Below are 19,438 nucleotides of genomic sequence, written 5' to 3' on the forward strand. Positions count from 1 at the left end.
TATATATTGTGTCTATTATTGGTCAGGTGTTATTATAAGTTATGTCGGGTTTTGTCTTCTTTGCAATAATAACGTGAAATCCATATTCATCTCAAATATTTGGGACTTATTTTTATGTTCTATACTGGACAAACATTTTTTATAGCTTTCATATGACAATTTATCATCAAATAAATTTTTTTACAATTCAAATTTGCACATGCTTAGATCCAACTCGCAATTTTGCACATACAATGCCGTTACAACCATAGACCAATTAAGATGCCCTGCGATGTACTTTGTCTGCACCCCGCAGATGGCGTTGTTTAGATAATATTTCGGTGGGGATATATATTTGCTTGTTTATTGAGAGGAAGGAGAAATTTTGGCTTTGCCAGTATAAAAATTAAATTTGAGCTGTTGTAAAATAATAATATTCTAAATACTATTATTTATTGCGCCCTCTACATGAAAAGCATTTTATTTCAGCATGGATTTGTTGCAACGATTTTTAAATCAATTATAGCTAAACATTCGCCCAGTAGGTGGCACCAATGTATGCGGAATATTTTTAAGTATTCGATAACCACCTTTATTGAAAAATAAAATGGATAAATTGAAATTCCACAATGTTTTTAACAATCCACAATGTTTTTAACAATCCATGTTTTTAACAATCCAAAAATTAAACATTTGTCCTCGTGGATAAATGTTTAATTTTTTTTGAGTGGGTATTAAATAAGAGTTTAGCCACTAAAATCACAAATGAATCAGTAAAAAAAGAATAAAATTATACCCCTTTGAGGCAATTTTTTTTATAACTTGATGGGGAATAGTCTAAAGCAAATTTTCATAAAGTTTGCATTCTTTAAAATCGATTATTAGCGTCTAAACTTCATGTTAGTACCCACCTTTAAGTGTGAAATGCACTGAAATCAAATACAAACAATAAAGGTGGGTATTAAGTTCGAGTTTAGCCGCTAAAATCGCTAAAGTGAAAACTAAATCAGTAAAAACAGGCATAAAATTATACATATTTGTTGCAAATTTTATTATAACTTAATGGAAAATAGCCCAAAGCAAATTTTCACTTAGTTTGTATTCCTTAAAGTGGATTAATTAAGAAAAGTATCCGTGAAAAATGGCGATTTTAGCGGCTAAACTCAAACTTAATACCCACCTTAAGAAAATATGAAGGTTCATCGATTTCCACCCTGCCATAAATTTTTTAATGCATAAAATTGTTATTTATCCAATAAATTTATTGTTTGTTTTTTTTTTCTTTCAATTTTTTATTAGTTTAATCATTTTAGTGTCATGTACATTTTGTTTGTATTTTTATTATCATTGTTATTTTTTCTACATTTAGCGAATTAGTAGTTTACATTAACGGTCTCATATTTTTAACGTTAAATTGATTTGCCAGTAGGAAATAGAGATACGTTATAGATATCATATATATTTGATTTTTAGTTATTATTATTAGTTTTTAAGAAATATTTGAAGTTTAACCAATTTTGTAACGAATATGGCCTTTGTGAGGCTATGTTACTAATAAAGTTGAAATAAATAATAATAATTATTAATAATAATAAAAACACAGAAGAATAATAATTATTAATAATAATAAAAAAACACATAATAATAAAAAAAATTCAAATCGACTATATCTACATATAACATATTAAAAATATGCATTAGAAAAAAAAACAACTATTATATTTTAAAAACTATCTACATTAATATAAAGTATTTAAATTCAATTATTAACGGAATAGAATAGTCATTAAATGATCATCCTAAGTATCGATTGTCCAAGCCCTCTATCGGCGCCAATAAACTGTTGCATTCGATAATTTCTTACCATATACCGAATAACTGGTAATCGGTTAGTCGATTAACCTATTGGATTCCGCTCTCATGCTCATTTCATTTTATTTCGATTTTTGTAGTGACGCGAGTTGGTCGTGCCGTACGGTGGCGCGGACGAAACAAACAAGAAAAAACAAGCACGAAGAGAAGTACGACTTAGCGGCAACGCGATCGTTTAATAAAAAACAAAGTAATAAATAAAAAGAATAATAAATATGTGCCTTGTTTACTAAAATAAACGAACGAATATATTAACAAAACCCAACTCCAATAAAATCTTCTATGATGTGTAAAAAGAAGTTGCTATTTCTTCTTTTGAATATTGGTAACAACTACCAATAACCATTTTACTATACTACCATTGTTAAGAGTAAACAGTGAAAATATATGCCCGACAACAACAACAATAGCTATTGTACTTGCATTTCAACACACACACACGGGTTCGCATCAAAAGCGGCCATTGTTCACCAAAAACAAAAAAACTAAAAACGCTGAGAGTGAAGTAAACCACTATTTTTACCTGGATTTACCTGTTTCCATTGTGGGCTTTAAGTCAATAGAGAGTATTACTAATACAAATACGAATGACCAAAGAAACAGAAAAATACGTTAACAGCAATTCAAGCGAGTTATGTAGAAACCAACAGTGAGTGAGTGAATGGTGTATGAAGTGGTGTACTAAGCAAAGCGGACGAAGAGGAGATATTTTATTCTTACCTATTTTGTGTTATCTCCCTTCTCCACTCTTTTTTGTTGGTGTATTACCGTTTTTTGTGAAGTCTATACCGGTTGCCATGAAAATGCGATGACGTTAACAAATAGTTTGGCTAGTGGTAATGCACATTATCAAAAATTATAAAGAAAACGAATTTAGCTGAAACAAAAGATTTTTTTATGAAAAAGTGAGTAATTTAAATTAAGAAAACAAAAAAGAAAATTGTGAGAGTGCAATTTTTGGTAAATCTCCCTGATCAATCAAAATTACCGAGCCATCGATAACACCACTAACGTCGCTATAACCGGGCTTAGAAATACTGGGTGACTCATATAATTCAAGTTTTATACAAAGCCGTGATTGAAACAAAAAAACAAACAAAATGTTTAAAAATAAAAATCGCTGACGTTTTCGTTTAATTAAATAACAAAATCTACTTCTACAATATTGTATATGGTGTAAATCAAAAGTATTCCTATGGAATTTAATCGACGCTTATTAGCGAGTGGTAAAGCTATAAAAATGGCTTCGTCTAACAATAATACCAACCCTAACATAATTAGCAGCAATAATCCCAATACCCTGGCACGCCTACAACCACCGCCCACCACACAAGAGACACAATCATCTAGAAGAACACAGCAAGCAACAGTAACCACATCTACAACTACAACGACGTTGCCAAAATTATCCTTGGTGACATCGCCACCATCATCATCATCGTTATTGTCTTCATGTTCCCCGCATCAAGATCATCAACACATCTGCCATCACCAGCAGCATTTTTACTATACTAGCCGGAGAAGGAAATACCTGCAGCTACCATACCACAAGTCAAATGCTTTATCGTTATGTCTTGTAACTTTAATAGCATTATGTCTGAGCTCTTCATTACCCGCCTATGTTCTATGTCACAAACAGCATTATGTGAAACAAAATAATCACCATTCCTATGATACAGCGGTAAATGCAACATTTAATAATTTTGATAATATCCTACGTTCGAAACGTGATTCCGTGTCGTCATTGTATTCGGGCGCATTACCAATGACGCCGCGTGGTCTTAATCCATCGTCTAGTGGTTATTATAGCCCATCACAAAACAGTGTCAATTCCAATGAAGTTGGCTATTCGGTTGTGGACAATCGTAAACCGGCTTTCAAAAATTGTGCTGGCTATAAGCCATCGGTTAAAGAGGAACAACCTGAAAATACGTATGTGATTATGGTACAAGCTGAAGATCCTGATCCGGGTCAAGAAATCAAATATAGTTTAGTTCAATCGGCTGCGGAAAGACCAAAATTTCGTATAAATCCCACTACCGGTGTCATTGTTACCGAACATACATTCGATCGTGATGAACCCATTCATGAGAAGGCCGTTTATGTTACTGTGCAAGCAACGGATAATGGTCGTCCACCTTTAGATGATATTTGTACATTTAAAGTGATCATTGAGGATATTAACGATAATCCGCCTGTGTTCAACAAAGGCCGCTACGATGAATCAATGTCGGAAGACATACAGGTAAGCTACAAATAATTTTGGAAGATTTGCAAAAAAAAGAAGGCATTCTTAACCTTTTCTTGACTAATTAAGCGGACCCCTGGATTACTGCTTATTAGTTGATGAAAGGTTAAATATTTTTAGTTGCAATTTATTATTATTTTCGTCGGTTTCAAAGAGAAAGAAAAAAATGACTTGGATTAGCCGAAAGCGTCATTTTGGTCCTTAAGGCCATTATTAAGTTCGCATTACCGTGCTAAAATAGACATTTTTTCATGGTTACTTTTCTTTAATAATTCATTTTAACATTTACCAAAACAATTTTTATTTTTGATTTTAGCGGCTAAAGACCAGTATTAAGTTGACATAATCGCGCTAATTTGATTATTTTTTACGGTTACTTTAATTAAAAAATTCATTTCACAGAAACACATAAATATTTTCAATTCTTGCATTGGAACATTCCCCCATCAAGATATGTAACAATATGATATAATTTTATTCTGGTTTTGCAGATTTATTTATGGTTTTAGCGGCTAAACTCGAACTTAGTACGCTCCGTAAACTCGAACTTAATAACCACATTTATGCTTAAAGTGAATTTAATTTTTTATATTATTTGGTGGAATTTTTATTAGGGCTTCAATGTTTATATTATAAAAAATGCTAATTATTTTGTTCAATGCTCCACCAGTCTCCTTGGAAAAGCGATTACGATACATTTATTAATTTTGCGTTTTTTTATCCAAACACGCCAAACACGCCAATGACCTAATTTTCTTATTTTTATACCTCTTATGATCTTCAAATTTCTACCACTTATCAAATTTTGATTTGATAACAAAAACCCAAAATTCTTCTCAGGACATTTCTATTTTTCTTATAGTACTTGCAATCATCCCTTATAAAAAAACAAAAGTAACATTAATTGCTTGTTGCATTTTCAAGGATTTAGTGACATATGCATGCATTTGTTGTTGTTTGGACCTTTTTTGCTTTACTTCTTAAGAATACCAGCTGCCGGTTATTCTCTTACACAAAACGAACATGTAAAACGAGAATTTAAAATTTCCTCATATTGTTTTCTTCAAAACTCATGTCGGGATACCCAAATATATTTTTAAGGATTTAGTTTTCTTTAAATATGCATAAAAAATGAGTACATGTTTTAAAATACAAACATGGAATTTAAATACATATATTCTTTTTGAGAGTCTCCTATATTATAATAGGTAGAATAAAGATGGTGTTTACAACACGACAGCAAAATTGGAAATCATTTCTTGTCAGCTGCAAACAGTCCACATTTGGGAGATTTTCTAATTGAAATTGAAAAAGGTACTCGGAAAAACATTACTGTACATTCTTATAGAGAACATGAATGGTAACCATGACCCACTTGCACATGACAATACCGACAGGTAGAAATTTGAATACGCATCTCAAATTATATTCAAAATAAATTTAGGAATTATTTGATATAATTCCTTATGGCATATTTATATATCAGTATATCGATTATGCTGATGGGGCTCGGGAAAAATAATGGGATCATTAAAAATACCAATAATTTTGGTCCAAATATCCTGCGCTCATAGGAAAATATTGCAATAAGAACTGGTTTTTCTTTCTGCTGTCATATTTTTATAATTTTAGGTCTAGTGAACAAAAATTTGTACAATTTTTAAACTTTGAAATGTTAGACGAAGGATTTTCAAAATTTGCAATACATTTTATTTACACTCAGTTTTATAAAGCTTCGTTGGAGCAAAATTAACGTTACTGGTAAAAATTTTAATATAAAAATATCTTTAACTATTTCTTGTTATATGATAGTTAAAATGTAACTAATACCATTAAAATGATCGTTACTGTTGCCTTAATTGAGAATTTTTTTTTTTTTTAATCCTATAAAATTCTTAAATGTGTTTTTTTTTTGTCATACCTATTCACTTTACACTTCCAAAATCCATCATTTGCCTTGTAAAAAGGGGATTTAATATTCACTTATAGTAGATTTCGACCCCAATGTAAATGAGCTATTACCACCAAACTAGAATATGTTTTAGGGAAATTATATTTAAAAAAAAAATTCTTGTTTTTTAAGGTGGGTATTAAGTTCGAGTTTAGCCGCTAAAATCGTCATTTTTTACGATTACTTTTCTTTAATAAACTGTTGAGGAATACAAACTTTGTGAAAATTTGTTTTGGGCTATTCTCCATCAAGTTATAATGAAATCTGCAACAAATATGTATAATTTTATGCCTTTTTTTACTGAGTTAGTTTTCACTTTAGTGAAAAAATGACTATTTTAGCTGCTAAACTCGAACTTAATACTCACCTTTAGCTAGCAATTGTATCTGTCTTTTTTTTTCAGTAGATTATGGATCTTTAAAATCCCACATTTTAACTTAAAAATCCCACATTTAACTTCAAGTCTCTTCTACCCGTTAAATAATTGAAGAAACCCCATTTCTCACATGGACATTACATAACAACACATTTCAATTTTATTATCGTTAGGTACACAAATAAAGACTACCTGCAAATATTTGGGAAAAGTCCCATATCCCGTATCGTAAATCGATTATTAAATCCTTGACTTGAGGTGTAAGGTGTTTAACACTATATTGTGTTTTGGGATTTGCATTAAACCAAAGACCAACTAAATCAACCATTTCACATGAAAAAGATGTTTCTTTTTTCCGCATGAAAACTATAAATATTTAAGAATTTTATTTACAAATATTTTCCAAACACCAGTTAATCTTTATTTTTCGGCGATTTTTCTCTTTCAATGGACTATAGTCCATATAGGTATTAAACTTTTCTGGTTAAACAATCTAAGGATATTACTAAGAAATTTTACAAGGCCTAAATATTGCTAGGCAATTCCTAGGCACTACCTATTTACTATGTTCCTTTTTCCACCCGAAACTGCATAAATATATCAGCGGGTAATTAATTGTCTGAATGCTTAATATCTTTTCAAAATTGACTAAAAAATAGCCATGGTACTTTTCAACTTTTAAAAAGATAAACTTAAATATATCGCCTATTTCCAAATTTGTAAAGAAATGGGTATTTAAATACGATTTTATTTTGTTGTTTCGTGTACAAAACAGAAAAAAATAAAAAGTAACAAAAAATAAAACGGAAAAAATCGGTGAAAAAAGTGGTAATTTGTTCGACATTTTTGGGGTTTTGAGCATGAGCTACAAGTCATGAGCTACAACCTTGCTGAAGACTGCAAAAAAAATCGCAACATTTTTCGAGCTATGGCCATGCGATAAATAGAATAAAATTGCATAAAAGTGCTCAAAATCGAAAAATATTTTATTCAAAATTTATTTAAAAAAATCTCCTTCAAGGACAGAAAATTTTGTCAAAATTTTTATTTATATAGAAGATTTTGTCAAAATTTTATTTCTATAGAAAAATTTGGCAAAATTTTATTTCTATAGAAAATTTTGCTAAAATTTAGAAAAATTTTATTTCTATAGAAAATTTTGTCAAAATTTTATTTCTATAGAAAATTTCATCAAAATTTTATTTCTATAGAAAATTTCTATAGAAAATTTAGACAAATTTTATTTCTATAGAAAATGTTGTCAAAATTTTATTTCTATAGAAAATTTTGCCAAAATTTTATTTCTGTAGAAAATTTTGCAAAAATTTTATTTCTATAGAAAATTTTGCTAAAATTTTATTTCTATAGAAAATTTTGTCAAAATGTTATTTCTATAGAAAATTTAGACAAATTTTATTTCTATAGAAAATTTTGTCAAAATTTATTTCTATAGAAAATTTTGTCAAAATTTTATTTCTATAGAAAATGTCATCAAAATTTTATTTCTATAGAAAATTTTGTCAAAATTTTATTTCTATAGAAAATTTTGTCAAAATTTTATTTCTATAGAAAATTTTGTCAAAATTTTATTTCTATAGAAAATGTTGTCAAAATTTTATTTCTATAGAAAATTTTGTCAAAATTTTATTTCTATAGAAAATTTTGTCAAATTTTTATTTCTATAGAAAATTTTGTCAAATTTTTATTTCTATAGAAAATTTTGTCAAAATTTTATTTCTATAGAAAATTTTGTCAAAATTTTATTTCTATAGAAAATTTTGTCAAAATTTTATTTCTATAGAAAATTTTGTCAAAATTTTATTTCTATAGAAAATTTTGTCAAAATATTATTTCTATAGAAAATTTTGTCAAAATTTTATTTCTATAAAAAATTTTGTCAAAATTTTATTTCTATAGAAAATTTTGTCAAAATTTTATTTCTATAGAAAATTTTGACAATATTTTATTTCTATAGAAAATTTGTCAAGTTTGTATAGAAAATTTGCCAAAATTTTATTTCTATAGAAAATTTTGCCAAAATTTTATTTCTATAGAAAATTTTGTCAAAATTTTATTTCTATAGAAAATTTTTCAAAATTTTATTCCTATAGAAAATTTTGTCAAAACTTTATTTCTAAGAAAATTTTGTCAAAATTTAATTTCTATAGAAAATTTTGTCCAAATTTTATTTCTATAGAAAATTTTGTCCAAATTTTATTTCTATAGAAAATTTTGCTAACATTTTATTTCTATAGAAAGTTTTGTCAAACTTTTATTTATTTAATTTCTATATCAATCTACCAAACAGTAAATAATCTAAAATTTAGTAAATTGTTGTAGAATTCTACCAACTGTGGCAACCGTGCTCACAAACCGTTAAACAAAATGTCAAAGTATGCTAAATCACCGTTTTCTTTTCGGTCAACCCAATACCTTAACCACACAATGGCTTAGGCTGTCAAATGCCGACTTTGCAATGGCTGAAAATTTGACTTTTTCAAATTAAAAAAATCGACTTTAGCAAACCTCAAATAGTCGACTTTTTTATTCTGATTACAATCCCTATTCCAAGAATTGTTTGTTTATCTACATTTTCCCTTTTCCTATTTCATGTTACATGAAAATTTAGTTTACCGTCTTCTTTCTTCTCTTCTTCTATTGTTTGCCATTTCTAATTGAGTTCACTGCACTCAGTATAAACTAATTGCCATTAGTCCAGGGGAAAAAGAACCTTGAAACTATTGTCTTCTACTTAAACCCACTAGTATTTTTAGATTACATATGAATGGACATATGATGTTACATTAGAGTGTGTTTTATATGTTTCCGGATATTTTGAATAACTCTTCCTGCATTTGTATGCCATATTAAGAGATAATCAATCTATTTTAAAATAATTTTAAATTATTGAAAAAAAAAAATAAAGATTGGAAAAAAATTGGCAAATAATAACCGTCCTTCCTAAATTTTGTAAACGCAAAATTAGATGATGGACACCCTATTGCATCTTCAACCTGAAGAAGCATAACAAATCGACCTCTTAAACATTAAGCATAGCAGTAGACTATATTATTAGTTAGTTAGCCTTTGCTAAGAACGAATTAAGGTTTTTTTGTATAGTGGTTCTTTTCCAAGAAAAAATACAAAACAAAATCAATAGGTTTTTTTTTAATATGTGTAACTAAACAAACTTCACATATTTATTTCATTTGGGTCGTTAACCAAAATGTGTTTTTTGGAAATAGTTTTGATTGTAAGTAACAATTACAACGCAAAGATAATTAATTGTGTAGAAAAATAATGAATATGTAATAGCGCAAAAATTATACAAGAATAAAAAAGAAACTTAAATACAAAATTTTGATAATAACTTTAATGATGATGACATTTAATAAATTTGGATAAAGTTTAGCAGTTAAGTTCCTAACTGGTGTATGTACATATAGTCAGAATTACATGTATATTTGTGTAGTACGGTTTAATGGTTGGTTAGCTAACTAACCAAGCTTCATGACAGGTGGGAGTTAAAAGAATATCGAGTGGCAAATTGGGTTCCAAGTTCAAATTGTCAAAACCTGTATGCAATTCGTGGCATACGCTTTATTTAACACAAACTTCCAATGTGTTTTATAGTTTGTATTTATTCTTGATCGCACCCTAATAGACTCTTGAACTAAAGTTTCCCAAGATCCCTTAAACGATGCACCGCCATTATTTCGCCTATGATTTAGGCCAGGTCGCTACTTTGAAAAGACGATTTGAAAATTCTTCGTCCCATGAAGACAAAGATATTTAGACAAGACCGGTGCCGGCTGTCGTCGGCGATCTTCCAAACTCTGTTCCCAGATAGGTAGCAGGGTACTCACTAGAAGGGCTTGTTTTTTTCACTTCTGCTCCACATTATGAAAGCTGCAGTAGTATGTTCTGCTAAATCAGAACTTTGAGTGGGACGTGTAAGACCCACAGTGAAAACAACCTCTATATGTGACAACGAATTTCTTTTAAGGTAAATGAATCGTATTTATAATGTCAATAACGAAACCATGGGGTCTAAAATCCAAAATAGAGAGCAAATAATGAAATGAAATTAGAGTCATAATTCGATAAGGTGTTCTGTTCTGATGGTGGACCGTTCAGCAATAAAATATTCCACATTATGAAAGCTGCCCAGATGTCAGTGTTTCTAAATGACGTCATTAGAATCTAATGAATGTATAATTTTCTTTTATTCCCGTCAAGCAATATGAACTTCAGGTGGCCAACTATTCAAAGAGATGCTAGATACCTGTAAATATGTAGAGTAGTTCTGAGACTTGCCAGTGCAAATGCCTTGCAATTTCCTGTGGTGTACCCATATTATTTGAATATAGAACTGCTCAGCCATTTTGTTGAGAGATTTGTGGAAATCTTTTGCAGTTTTCGACTTGGGAACACTGATTGACACATCAAGTTTGTATTTCCCCCAGCTTCCGGTTGTCCAGGGCCAGCCTCCAAACTTTGTTGCCAAATAGGCAACAGTGTACACACATGAAGGGTTTGAATTTTACTTCTGCTCCTCATTTTGAAAGCTGCAGCAGAGGTCAGGGGTTCTAATTGACGTCTTGAGAATCTAATGTGTGTATTAATTACTGATATTCGCTTTGCAATATTAACTTCAGGTGGCCAGAGCCATACAAGGGGATTCTAGATACTCGGACATATGTAGGGTAGTCCTTAGACTTGCCTATTTAAATGCTTTGCTGTTCCCATATTATTTGGACAGCTCAGCCATTTTGTTGAGAGATATGAGGAAATCTATTACAGTTTTCGACTTGGGAAACAGTGATTATTATTCTGAGTTGGAGAAGAAGAGATAAGTTCACCATCGCAATGGACTGAATAGTCTAAGTGAGCCTGATACGTCGGGCTGCCACCCAACCTAACCTAACCTATTCTGAGTTGGTATTTCCCCACTAGAGTGCGATGCTAAATTTCAGTTTATAGCGCGTCAGGTTAGAAGCATCTTGTCAGGTATGGCAATTTGACCGCGTAGCTCTTGAAGTCCTACTGCAAAGTTGCAATAGATTTATAGACCAGTCATACATGCAATATGGCATTAGGTATTACATTAGCTGTATTTGTTATACTAAACCTGCCTAAGATACATAACGAGGCCGTGCGCTAAATTTGTCCCAAATTGGCGGAATATTTTATTGCTGAACGGTCCACCATCAGAATAGAACACCTTATCGAATTATGACTCTAATTTCATTTTATTATTTGCTCACTATTTTGGATTTTAGACCCCATGGTTTCGTTATTGACATTATAAATACGATTGATTTACCTTAAAAGATATTCGTTGTCACATATAGAGATTGGTTTCACTGTGGGTCTTACGAGTCCCCCTAAAAGTTCTGATTTTACAGAATCTACTGCTAGATCATTTTCCTCCCTAAATTTCGAAGTCATTCGAGGGCTCTCTGTATGATACCGTTTTTAATAAAAATTAAAATTTTAGAAATATTTTAACCCAATACTAAATCTTATCACAATTAAAAATTTCGAAAAAATATTTATCTGTTGTTTCCTTTTTTGCTCTCTTTTTAGCCCAATGCGGTTGTAATGCGTATTGCAGCCAATGATTTGGATGACGGCAACAACAGCATTATCGAATATGAAATCCTTCATGAACGCGATCACACCTACTTCAAAATCGACAAAGCAGCCGGTATTGTAACTCTAACACGACCCATCGATAAGAGGCCAGGTCAGTATTATACCATTACGGTCAGGGCTTACAACATAGTGCCAGATCCACCGCAAGATGCCCAAATAGAAATACGTATACGTGTTGTCGAATCATCGAAGAAACCACCACAATTTATCGAACTGGGCGATGATGTTATCTATTTGAAAGAAAATTTCAATGATTACTCCACACCGATTGTCACACTGAAAGCCATCTCCAATGTACCCAATAAACCGGAAGTTATATTTGAATTAATAACCGGTAGAACGGAGCAAACGAATAGTAAGAAAACATTTGTCTTCAATCAAATGGAGAACACTGTCTCCATTAGTTTGGGAAAATCATTGGATTATGAAGCTGTCACCGATTATACGCTGACAATGAGTGTTCGCAATACCTATGATTTGGTGGCTGAGCATGTATTGAAGATTCGTGTGGAGGATGTCAATGATAATATTCCCTATTTCACTGAAGTCAAGACGGGTACAATTTTGGAAAATGAAAATCCCGGAACACCGGTAATGCAGGTGCGAGCTTTCGATATGGATGGTACTGAGGCTAATAATATTGTCTCCTTTGAATTGGCCGATAATCATGATTTGTTTTCAATCGATCCCAAGACGGGTAATATTACGGCTCTTACCACTTTTGATCGTGAGGAACGTGATTTCTACAATGTCAAAGTTATAGCCAGTGACAATTCACCTTCGAGTTTGATTAAAAATGGTGAACCCAATCGTGGTCAGCAAGTGTTTCGCATAGAAATTGCCGACAAAAATGACCATAAGCCCACCTTCGAAAGTCCCGAATATGTGGCCGAGCAATTACCCGAAGATGCCAATATTAATCACATAGTCATTGAGGTGACTGCCGTGGATGAGGACAATGCTTCCCAAATCAAATACACCATAGAGAGTGGTAATATAGGCAATGCCTTTAAAATTGAAGAACAGACAGGTAAAATCACTGTCAACTCTCGTTTGGATTATGAAAACATCACCGAGTATATGCTGAAGATCAGAGCTTTTGATGGCAGTTTCGATGATTATACCACAGTCATTATAAAAATTCAAGATGTCAACGATAATACACCCATTTTTAAGGAAAACTATTCCATAACCATACGTGAAGAGCAAACCTTCGATCATTGTATTTTGAATATTGAGGCTTATGATCCGGATATCAAGGATCGTAATGTTGATCAGCATATCAAGTATTTTGTGGTGAAAGATGAGCATAAGAAAATGTTGAGCATTGATGACGCGGGCTGTTTGCGATTGATACAACCTTTGGATCGTGATTTGCCACATGGTCATAAGTCTTGGCAAGTATTGATAGCGGCCGTTGATCAGGATGGTACGGGCCTCAAGTCTGTGGCCCCAGTTACCATAAATCTGCAGGATATCAATGATAATGCACCCTTTTTGGTTAATAAAATGCCTGTGGTGTGGCAAGAGAATCGCAATCCTGGCCAAGTGGTGCAATTGCAGGCCAACGATTATGATGAACCCCAAAATGGTCCACCCTATACCTATGGCATTGATTCGGAAGCCTCAGAAGATATTAAAAATAAATTCAGTATTGATAACGACTATCTCTTTGCCAATGTTCAATTTGATCGTGAACAACAAAAGGAATATTTTATACCCATACGCATTAGCGATTCGGGTCAACCGAAGATGAGTCAAGTCAGCATTTTACATTTGATTATTGGAGATGTCAATGATAATGCCATGTCTGAGGGTTCGTCACGTATAACCTTCTACAACTATAAGGGTGAGGCTCCAGATACAGAAATTGGTCGAGTATTTGTAGATGATTTAGACGATTGGGATTTGGATGACAAAGAATTCCAATGGGCCCAAGGTATACCTCATGATAATTTCCGTTTGAATCCCAGCTCGGGTATGGTTACCTATTTAGAAGGTACTCCCGAGGGAACCTATGATCTACAATTTACCGTAACCGAAGAATCGGCATTCATACCACGCCATTCGGTAGATGCTGATGTGACTGTTATTGTTCGTGAATTACCCGAAGAGGCTGTGGACAAAAGTGGCAGTATACGTTTCTATAATTTAACCAAAGAAGATTTCATTAGTGTACCCCGCTATGCCCAAGGAGATGATGTCTTATCGCTGAAGGATCGCCTGCAGTTCTATTTGGCGCGACTCTTTAATACCTCTGTGGAAAATGTTGATGTCTTCACCGTCCTGCAAAATGCCAATAACACTTTGGATGTACGCTATTCGGCTCATGGTTCACCCTATTACGCCCCAGAGAAATTAAATGGAATTGTGGCCCAACATCAAATGGAATTAGAAAATGAATTGGATGTACAAATACTTATGGTCAATATTGATGAGTGTCTCATTGAGAAGTACAAGTGTGAAAGTTCATGTACCAATACGCTACACAAGTCAGCAGTGCCTTATATGATTTACTCGAATACTACCTCATTTGTGGGTGTGAATGCCTTCATAGAAGCCCAATGTGTTTGTGAGGTCAAGGGCCGTCCTTACTGTTTGAATGGTGGCACACCTAGGCTGGGTGAAGATGATGCTTGCGATTGTATAGATGGATTTGCTGGACCCCATTGTGAATTGGTTTCGGTGGGTTTCTATGGCAATGGTTATGCCTTCTATGAGCCCATTTCGGCATGTGATAATACCAGAATAAGTTTGGAAATTGCTCCACAAACAGATCATGGTTTAATTATGTATTTGGGACCAATTAACTACAATCCCCTATTGCCTTTGTCAGACTTTTTGGCTTTGGAATTGGTAAAGGGATTCCCGGTGCTGACAGTGGACTATGGCTCGGGCACAATACGCATAGATCATCGCCATATCCAATTGCAAGCAGGCAAATCCTATCAATTGGATATTGTTTTGCAAAAGGCCAGTATCGAAATGACCGTGGATAATTGTAGACTATCGACCTGTATGAGTTTGGGTGCTCCCCAAGGACCAAATGAATTTTTAAATGTTAACTCTCCGCTACAACTGGGTGGTACCCCTGTGGATTTAGTTAATTTGGGTCATCAACTCAATTGGACTTATGTCCCAGGACAACAGGGATTCTTTGGTTGTATAAAGAATTTAACCATAAACGAGCACACCTACAATTTGGGTTCTCCAGCTATATCGCGCAACATTGACTCTGGTTGTCAAAGAGCAGTGGCCGTGGCCGTTAGTTTGGGCATTAATCGTAATTTCCTAATAGCCATTATCTCTTGCATAGTCTTGCTATTGATTATCCTATTGGCTGTGGTAGTGCAAAAGAAACAAAAGAATGGTTGGCATGAAAAGGATATCGATGATATACGCGAGACCATTATCAACTATGAAGATGAAGGTGGTGGCGAACGTGATACCGATTATGATCTCAATGTGTTGAGAACAACGCAGCCCTATTATGGAGAAACCCTATACAAAGACCCTCATACCCTACATGCTATGCCACCAAATCCCCAAGAAATACCAGATATTGGAGGTTTTCTGGGTGATAAAAAGGAGAACTGTGATCGTGAAATAACCTCTTTCCCCATCGATGATGTACGACACTATGCCTATGAGGGTGATGGTAATTCGGATGGCTCTCTATCAAGTTTGGCCTCTTGTACCGATGATGGTGATCTCAATTTTGATTATCTATCTAATTTTGGTCCACGTTTCCGTAAATTGGCTGATATGTATGGAGAAGAGCCTTCGGATACCGATTCAAATGTAGATGATGATCAAGGATGGCGTATATAAAAAGCAAACGAAAAAAGAAGAACATAGACAACTCTTAACGAAACGAGAATTAAAACGAAATGAAAAAGACAGACAGACAAAAACGAAACACACCACCACCAGTAAACGAGAAACAAATGAAACTCAGAGATATGTATGTATGTACTAGTTAAACAGACAGCTAATTAAAATTGATTGATCTTCCAAAAACTCGAGACAGATAAAGAAAAATTGAATTTAGATGTGGCATTAGTCTTAAATCGAGATCGAGACCAATAGACAGACATATCTTAGGAAAACAAAATAATATTTTATTTGTGTAGATTAATTAAATTCGACAACAACAAAATAAAAAAGACTTATTTAAGAGAGTAGGAGCTTTGCTCCATATTCCCCTGGCCCCATAGACTATTTTACTGGCCTCTAATGTTTTTCTGTACAAGAAACGTTAGAGTGCTTAGCAATAAGAGAGGTCAGTTTGTATTCATGAATGTGTATAAAAAATATTTTTTTGGTTATATTTTATTAGTATTTAAATTTATTATTTAAAAAAAAATTATAACTTTATTAAAAATTATTGATCTTTTTTTTCTTTTTAAAGCAAAAAATACACAGAAAAGTGATTTTTTATTATAGTTAAAAAAAAAGAAAAGTGAAATTAAATTAATATATTTTTTGTTTAATATAAGACCTAAAGAATATAGAAAACTACAACAAAGGCATTACAGTTAATTATTGTTAACTATATTTTTTGATAAAATATGGAGAAAACGAAAAACATACTACACCATTACATGGATTCATGTAAAATTTCGATAGAAATAGAAATAATAATAATAAATAAATAAATAGAAAATAAATTTTACTTTAACAAGAACAACTCCCCCCACATAAAGCATTTATAAAGAAATTTCCATGTCTTTTAAGAAATTTATAAACAAAAAATCTAATTAATTTTCATTTACATATAAAATCTGAAAACCCTAATTTTCGTATCGATTTAAATGTATATAATATACAATATTTTACCAACCATAGCAAAACAAATTCAATTATAAAAGTTTGTGCTATTTTATACTAAATCCAAATAACTCTTTCCTTACCTTTATGAACAAAATTAACTCCGAAAAAAATGCCTATGAATTTCAATTTTATAACAAGTTTCCTTTCAAACATAAATATAAAATAAAACAAAAAATGAAAACCATTTAAAAAAGCGAATATTTAATATATTTTTTAGTTTATATAAAATCGAAAATAACTACAATTCATAAAAACAAAAATCTGTAAATTTTCTTAGTGTTTTTTTTTTATTTAATAATTTAAAATTTAAGAGATCCCTTACATCCTATACACACACATCCAATCTTTATTATATAAGTATAACAATAACATGAAAATTCTTAGCTATAAATATAATAACTACATCTATATATAATACATATATATTTCTAAGTATATGATTAAATTATAGTTTTATTTTTACATGCCAATTAAAAAAAAACACAAAACTCCATCAATAACGAAAATATTGAAAACAAAAAAAGAAAAAATCCTCGAAAAAAATCAATAAAAGAAAAATTTTTAAAATTTACAAAAAAAAACGAATATGTGTTGTGATTTTATCGGCGTTATTAAGGGATCCAAAAATTTTTCCAATTTATTTATATGGATGAATTAAAAATGTTTATTAATTCGGGGTGCAAATTTTCCCACTGAAAAATGGACTTTGTGAACTTATACTCAATAAATGAGAGGTGCCGCTTTTGATGCTAAATCAGTTATTTTAACAAAGTAATAGCCCTGTTCGCGTAGCGAATAATTTTTGATAGTTGTACAAAATTGTTACCGGAAGTCGTTTATTTACCCACCAAAAGCCCGTAAAAGAAAGCCAGAGATAGATCAAATTTGACATTTGAGAAACATAGCTGTCCAGTATATTAGTGGTGCAGCTTTTGATGTTAAAGCAGCTATTTTGACAAAGTAATAGCCTTGTTCGCTTAGCCAATCATTTTTGATAATTATAAAAAAGTTCTACCCGAAGTAGTTCATTTACCTCTCCCAAAAGCCCAGAAAAGAGAGCCAGAGATAGACTAACAGCCAATTTATCATATCCGAAGCGAACGCTTTCGTTCGACTGAAATTCGAAAAAACAGCTGATTTTCCTTTATAAATTCAGCTGTTTTGGGCATCCTAGTCGAACGAAAGCATTCGTTTCGGATATGAGAAATTGGCTGTAAATCTGACATTTGAGAAACATATCTGTCCAGTATATTACAGCTCAAACAGCTATTTTGACAAAATAATAGCTCTGTTGTGTATCCAATGATTTTTGACAATTACAACAAATTTTTACTGGAAGTTGTTTATTGTCATTTGAGTCATGTAGAAGTTGGAAGTTTTTGCTGGAATTATTTTTCCGGAATCACAGTTTAGGTATATCCCTCCATTTGTTGTGTGATTTCCCGACTTTACTGTGGTTGTTGACTGCGGTTGGCCCCCATATAGACCGATCTCCTTGTTGAGAATCTGGAAGTCGCAGCCTGAAATTAGAAAAATCGTATTAATAACAGACCAAAAATTGTTATCAAATTAATATGAATTTCTTGCACGAGGGTGGTGCGATAAGTACTTTGGCACCGAGCCAGCCAAAAAGGACATCATAGGAATCAATTTACTGCTGTCTATTATGTTCTCCAGAATTAATTAAAGGACAAAAAAGTGTAATAAAATTAATATGAATTTCTTGTTCGAGGGTGGTCCAACAAATACTTTGCCTTCCCATCAGCTGAAAGACTATCGTAAAAATCAACTAAGAGCTTTCTAGTATTTTCTCCAGAATTTCTACTCTCGACCAAATCGAACTAAAGGGTGATTTGTTAAGAGCTTGATAACTTTTAAAAAAAAAAACGCATAAAATTTGCAAAATCTCATCGGTTCTTTATCTGAAACGTTAGATTGGTCCATGACATTTACTTTTTGAAGATAATTTCATTTAAATGTTGACCGCGGCTGCGTCTTAGGTGGTCCATTCGGAAAGTCCAATTTTGGGCAACTTTTTCGAGCATTTCGGCCGGAATAGCTCGAATTTCTTCGGAAATGTTGTCTTCCAAAGCTGGAATAGTTGCTGGCTTATTTCTGTAGACTTTAGACTTGACGTAGCCCCACAAAAAATAGTCTAAAGGCGTCAAATCGCATGATCTTGGTGGCCAACTTACCGGTCCATTTCTTGAGATGAATTGTTCTCCGAAGCTTTCCCTCAAAATGGCCATAGAATCGCGAGCTGTGTGACATGTAGCGCCATCTTGTTGAAACCACATGTCAACCAAGTTCAGTTCTTCCATTTTTGGCAACAAAAAGTTTGTTAGCATCGAACGACAGCGATCGCCATTCACCGTAACGTTGCGTCCAACAGCATCTTTGAAAAAATACGGTCCAATGATTCCACCAGCGTACAAACCACACCAAACAGTGCATTTTTCGGGATGCATGGGCAGTTCTTGAACGGCTTCTGGTTGCTGTTCACTCCAAATGCGGCAATTTT

General features: G+C 32.4%; 1 protein-coding gene across 1 annotated transcript; it reads left to right on the forward strand.

The window, feature by feature from the left end:
• Positions 1-1,921: 1,921 nt before the first annotated feature.
• shg (DE-cadherin) lies at positions 1,922-17,496 on the forward strand. Its single transcript, XM_075309515.1, has 2 exons — positions 1,922-4,096; positions 12,016-17,496. The coding sequence occupies exons 1-2, from the start codon at positions 3,047-3,049 to the stop codon at positions 15,913-15,915; spliced, it is 4,950 nt and encodes a 1,649-aa protein (XP_075165630.1). The 5' UTR covers positions 1,922-3,046; the 3' UTR covers positions 15,916-17,496.
• Positions 17,497-19,438: the final 1,942 nt, after the last annotated feature.

This window comes from Haematobia irritans, chromosome 5, assembly GCF_050003625.1.
Source record: "Haematobia irritans isolate KBUSLIRL chromosome 5, ASM5000362v1, whole genome shotgun sequence".
Classification (NCBI taxonomy): Eukaryota; Metazoa; Arthropoda; class Insecta; order Diptera; family Muscidae; genus Haematobia; species Haematobia irritans.

What these genes read in the sequence shown, in the direction of transcription:
- shg (XM_075309515.1), top strand. Translation starts at nt 3,047, where the DNA reads ATGGAATTTAATCGACGCTTATTAGCGAGTGGTAAAGCTATAAAAATG. An exon ending in CAATGTCGGAAGACATACAG is followed by an intron (nt 4,097 to 12,015) that starts GTAAGCTACAAA and finishes CTCTCTTTTTAG; the next exon opens with CCCAATGCGGTTGTAATGCG.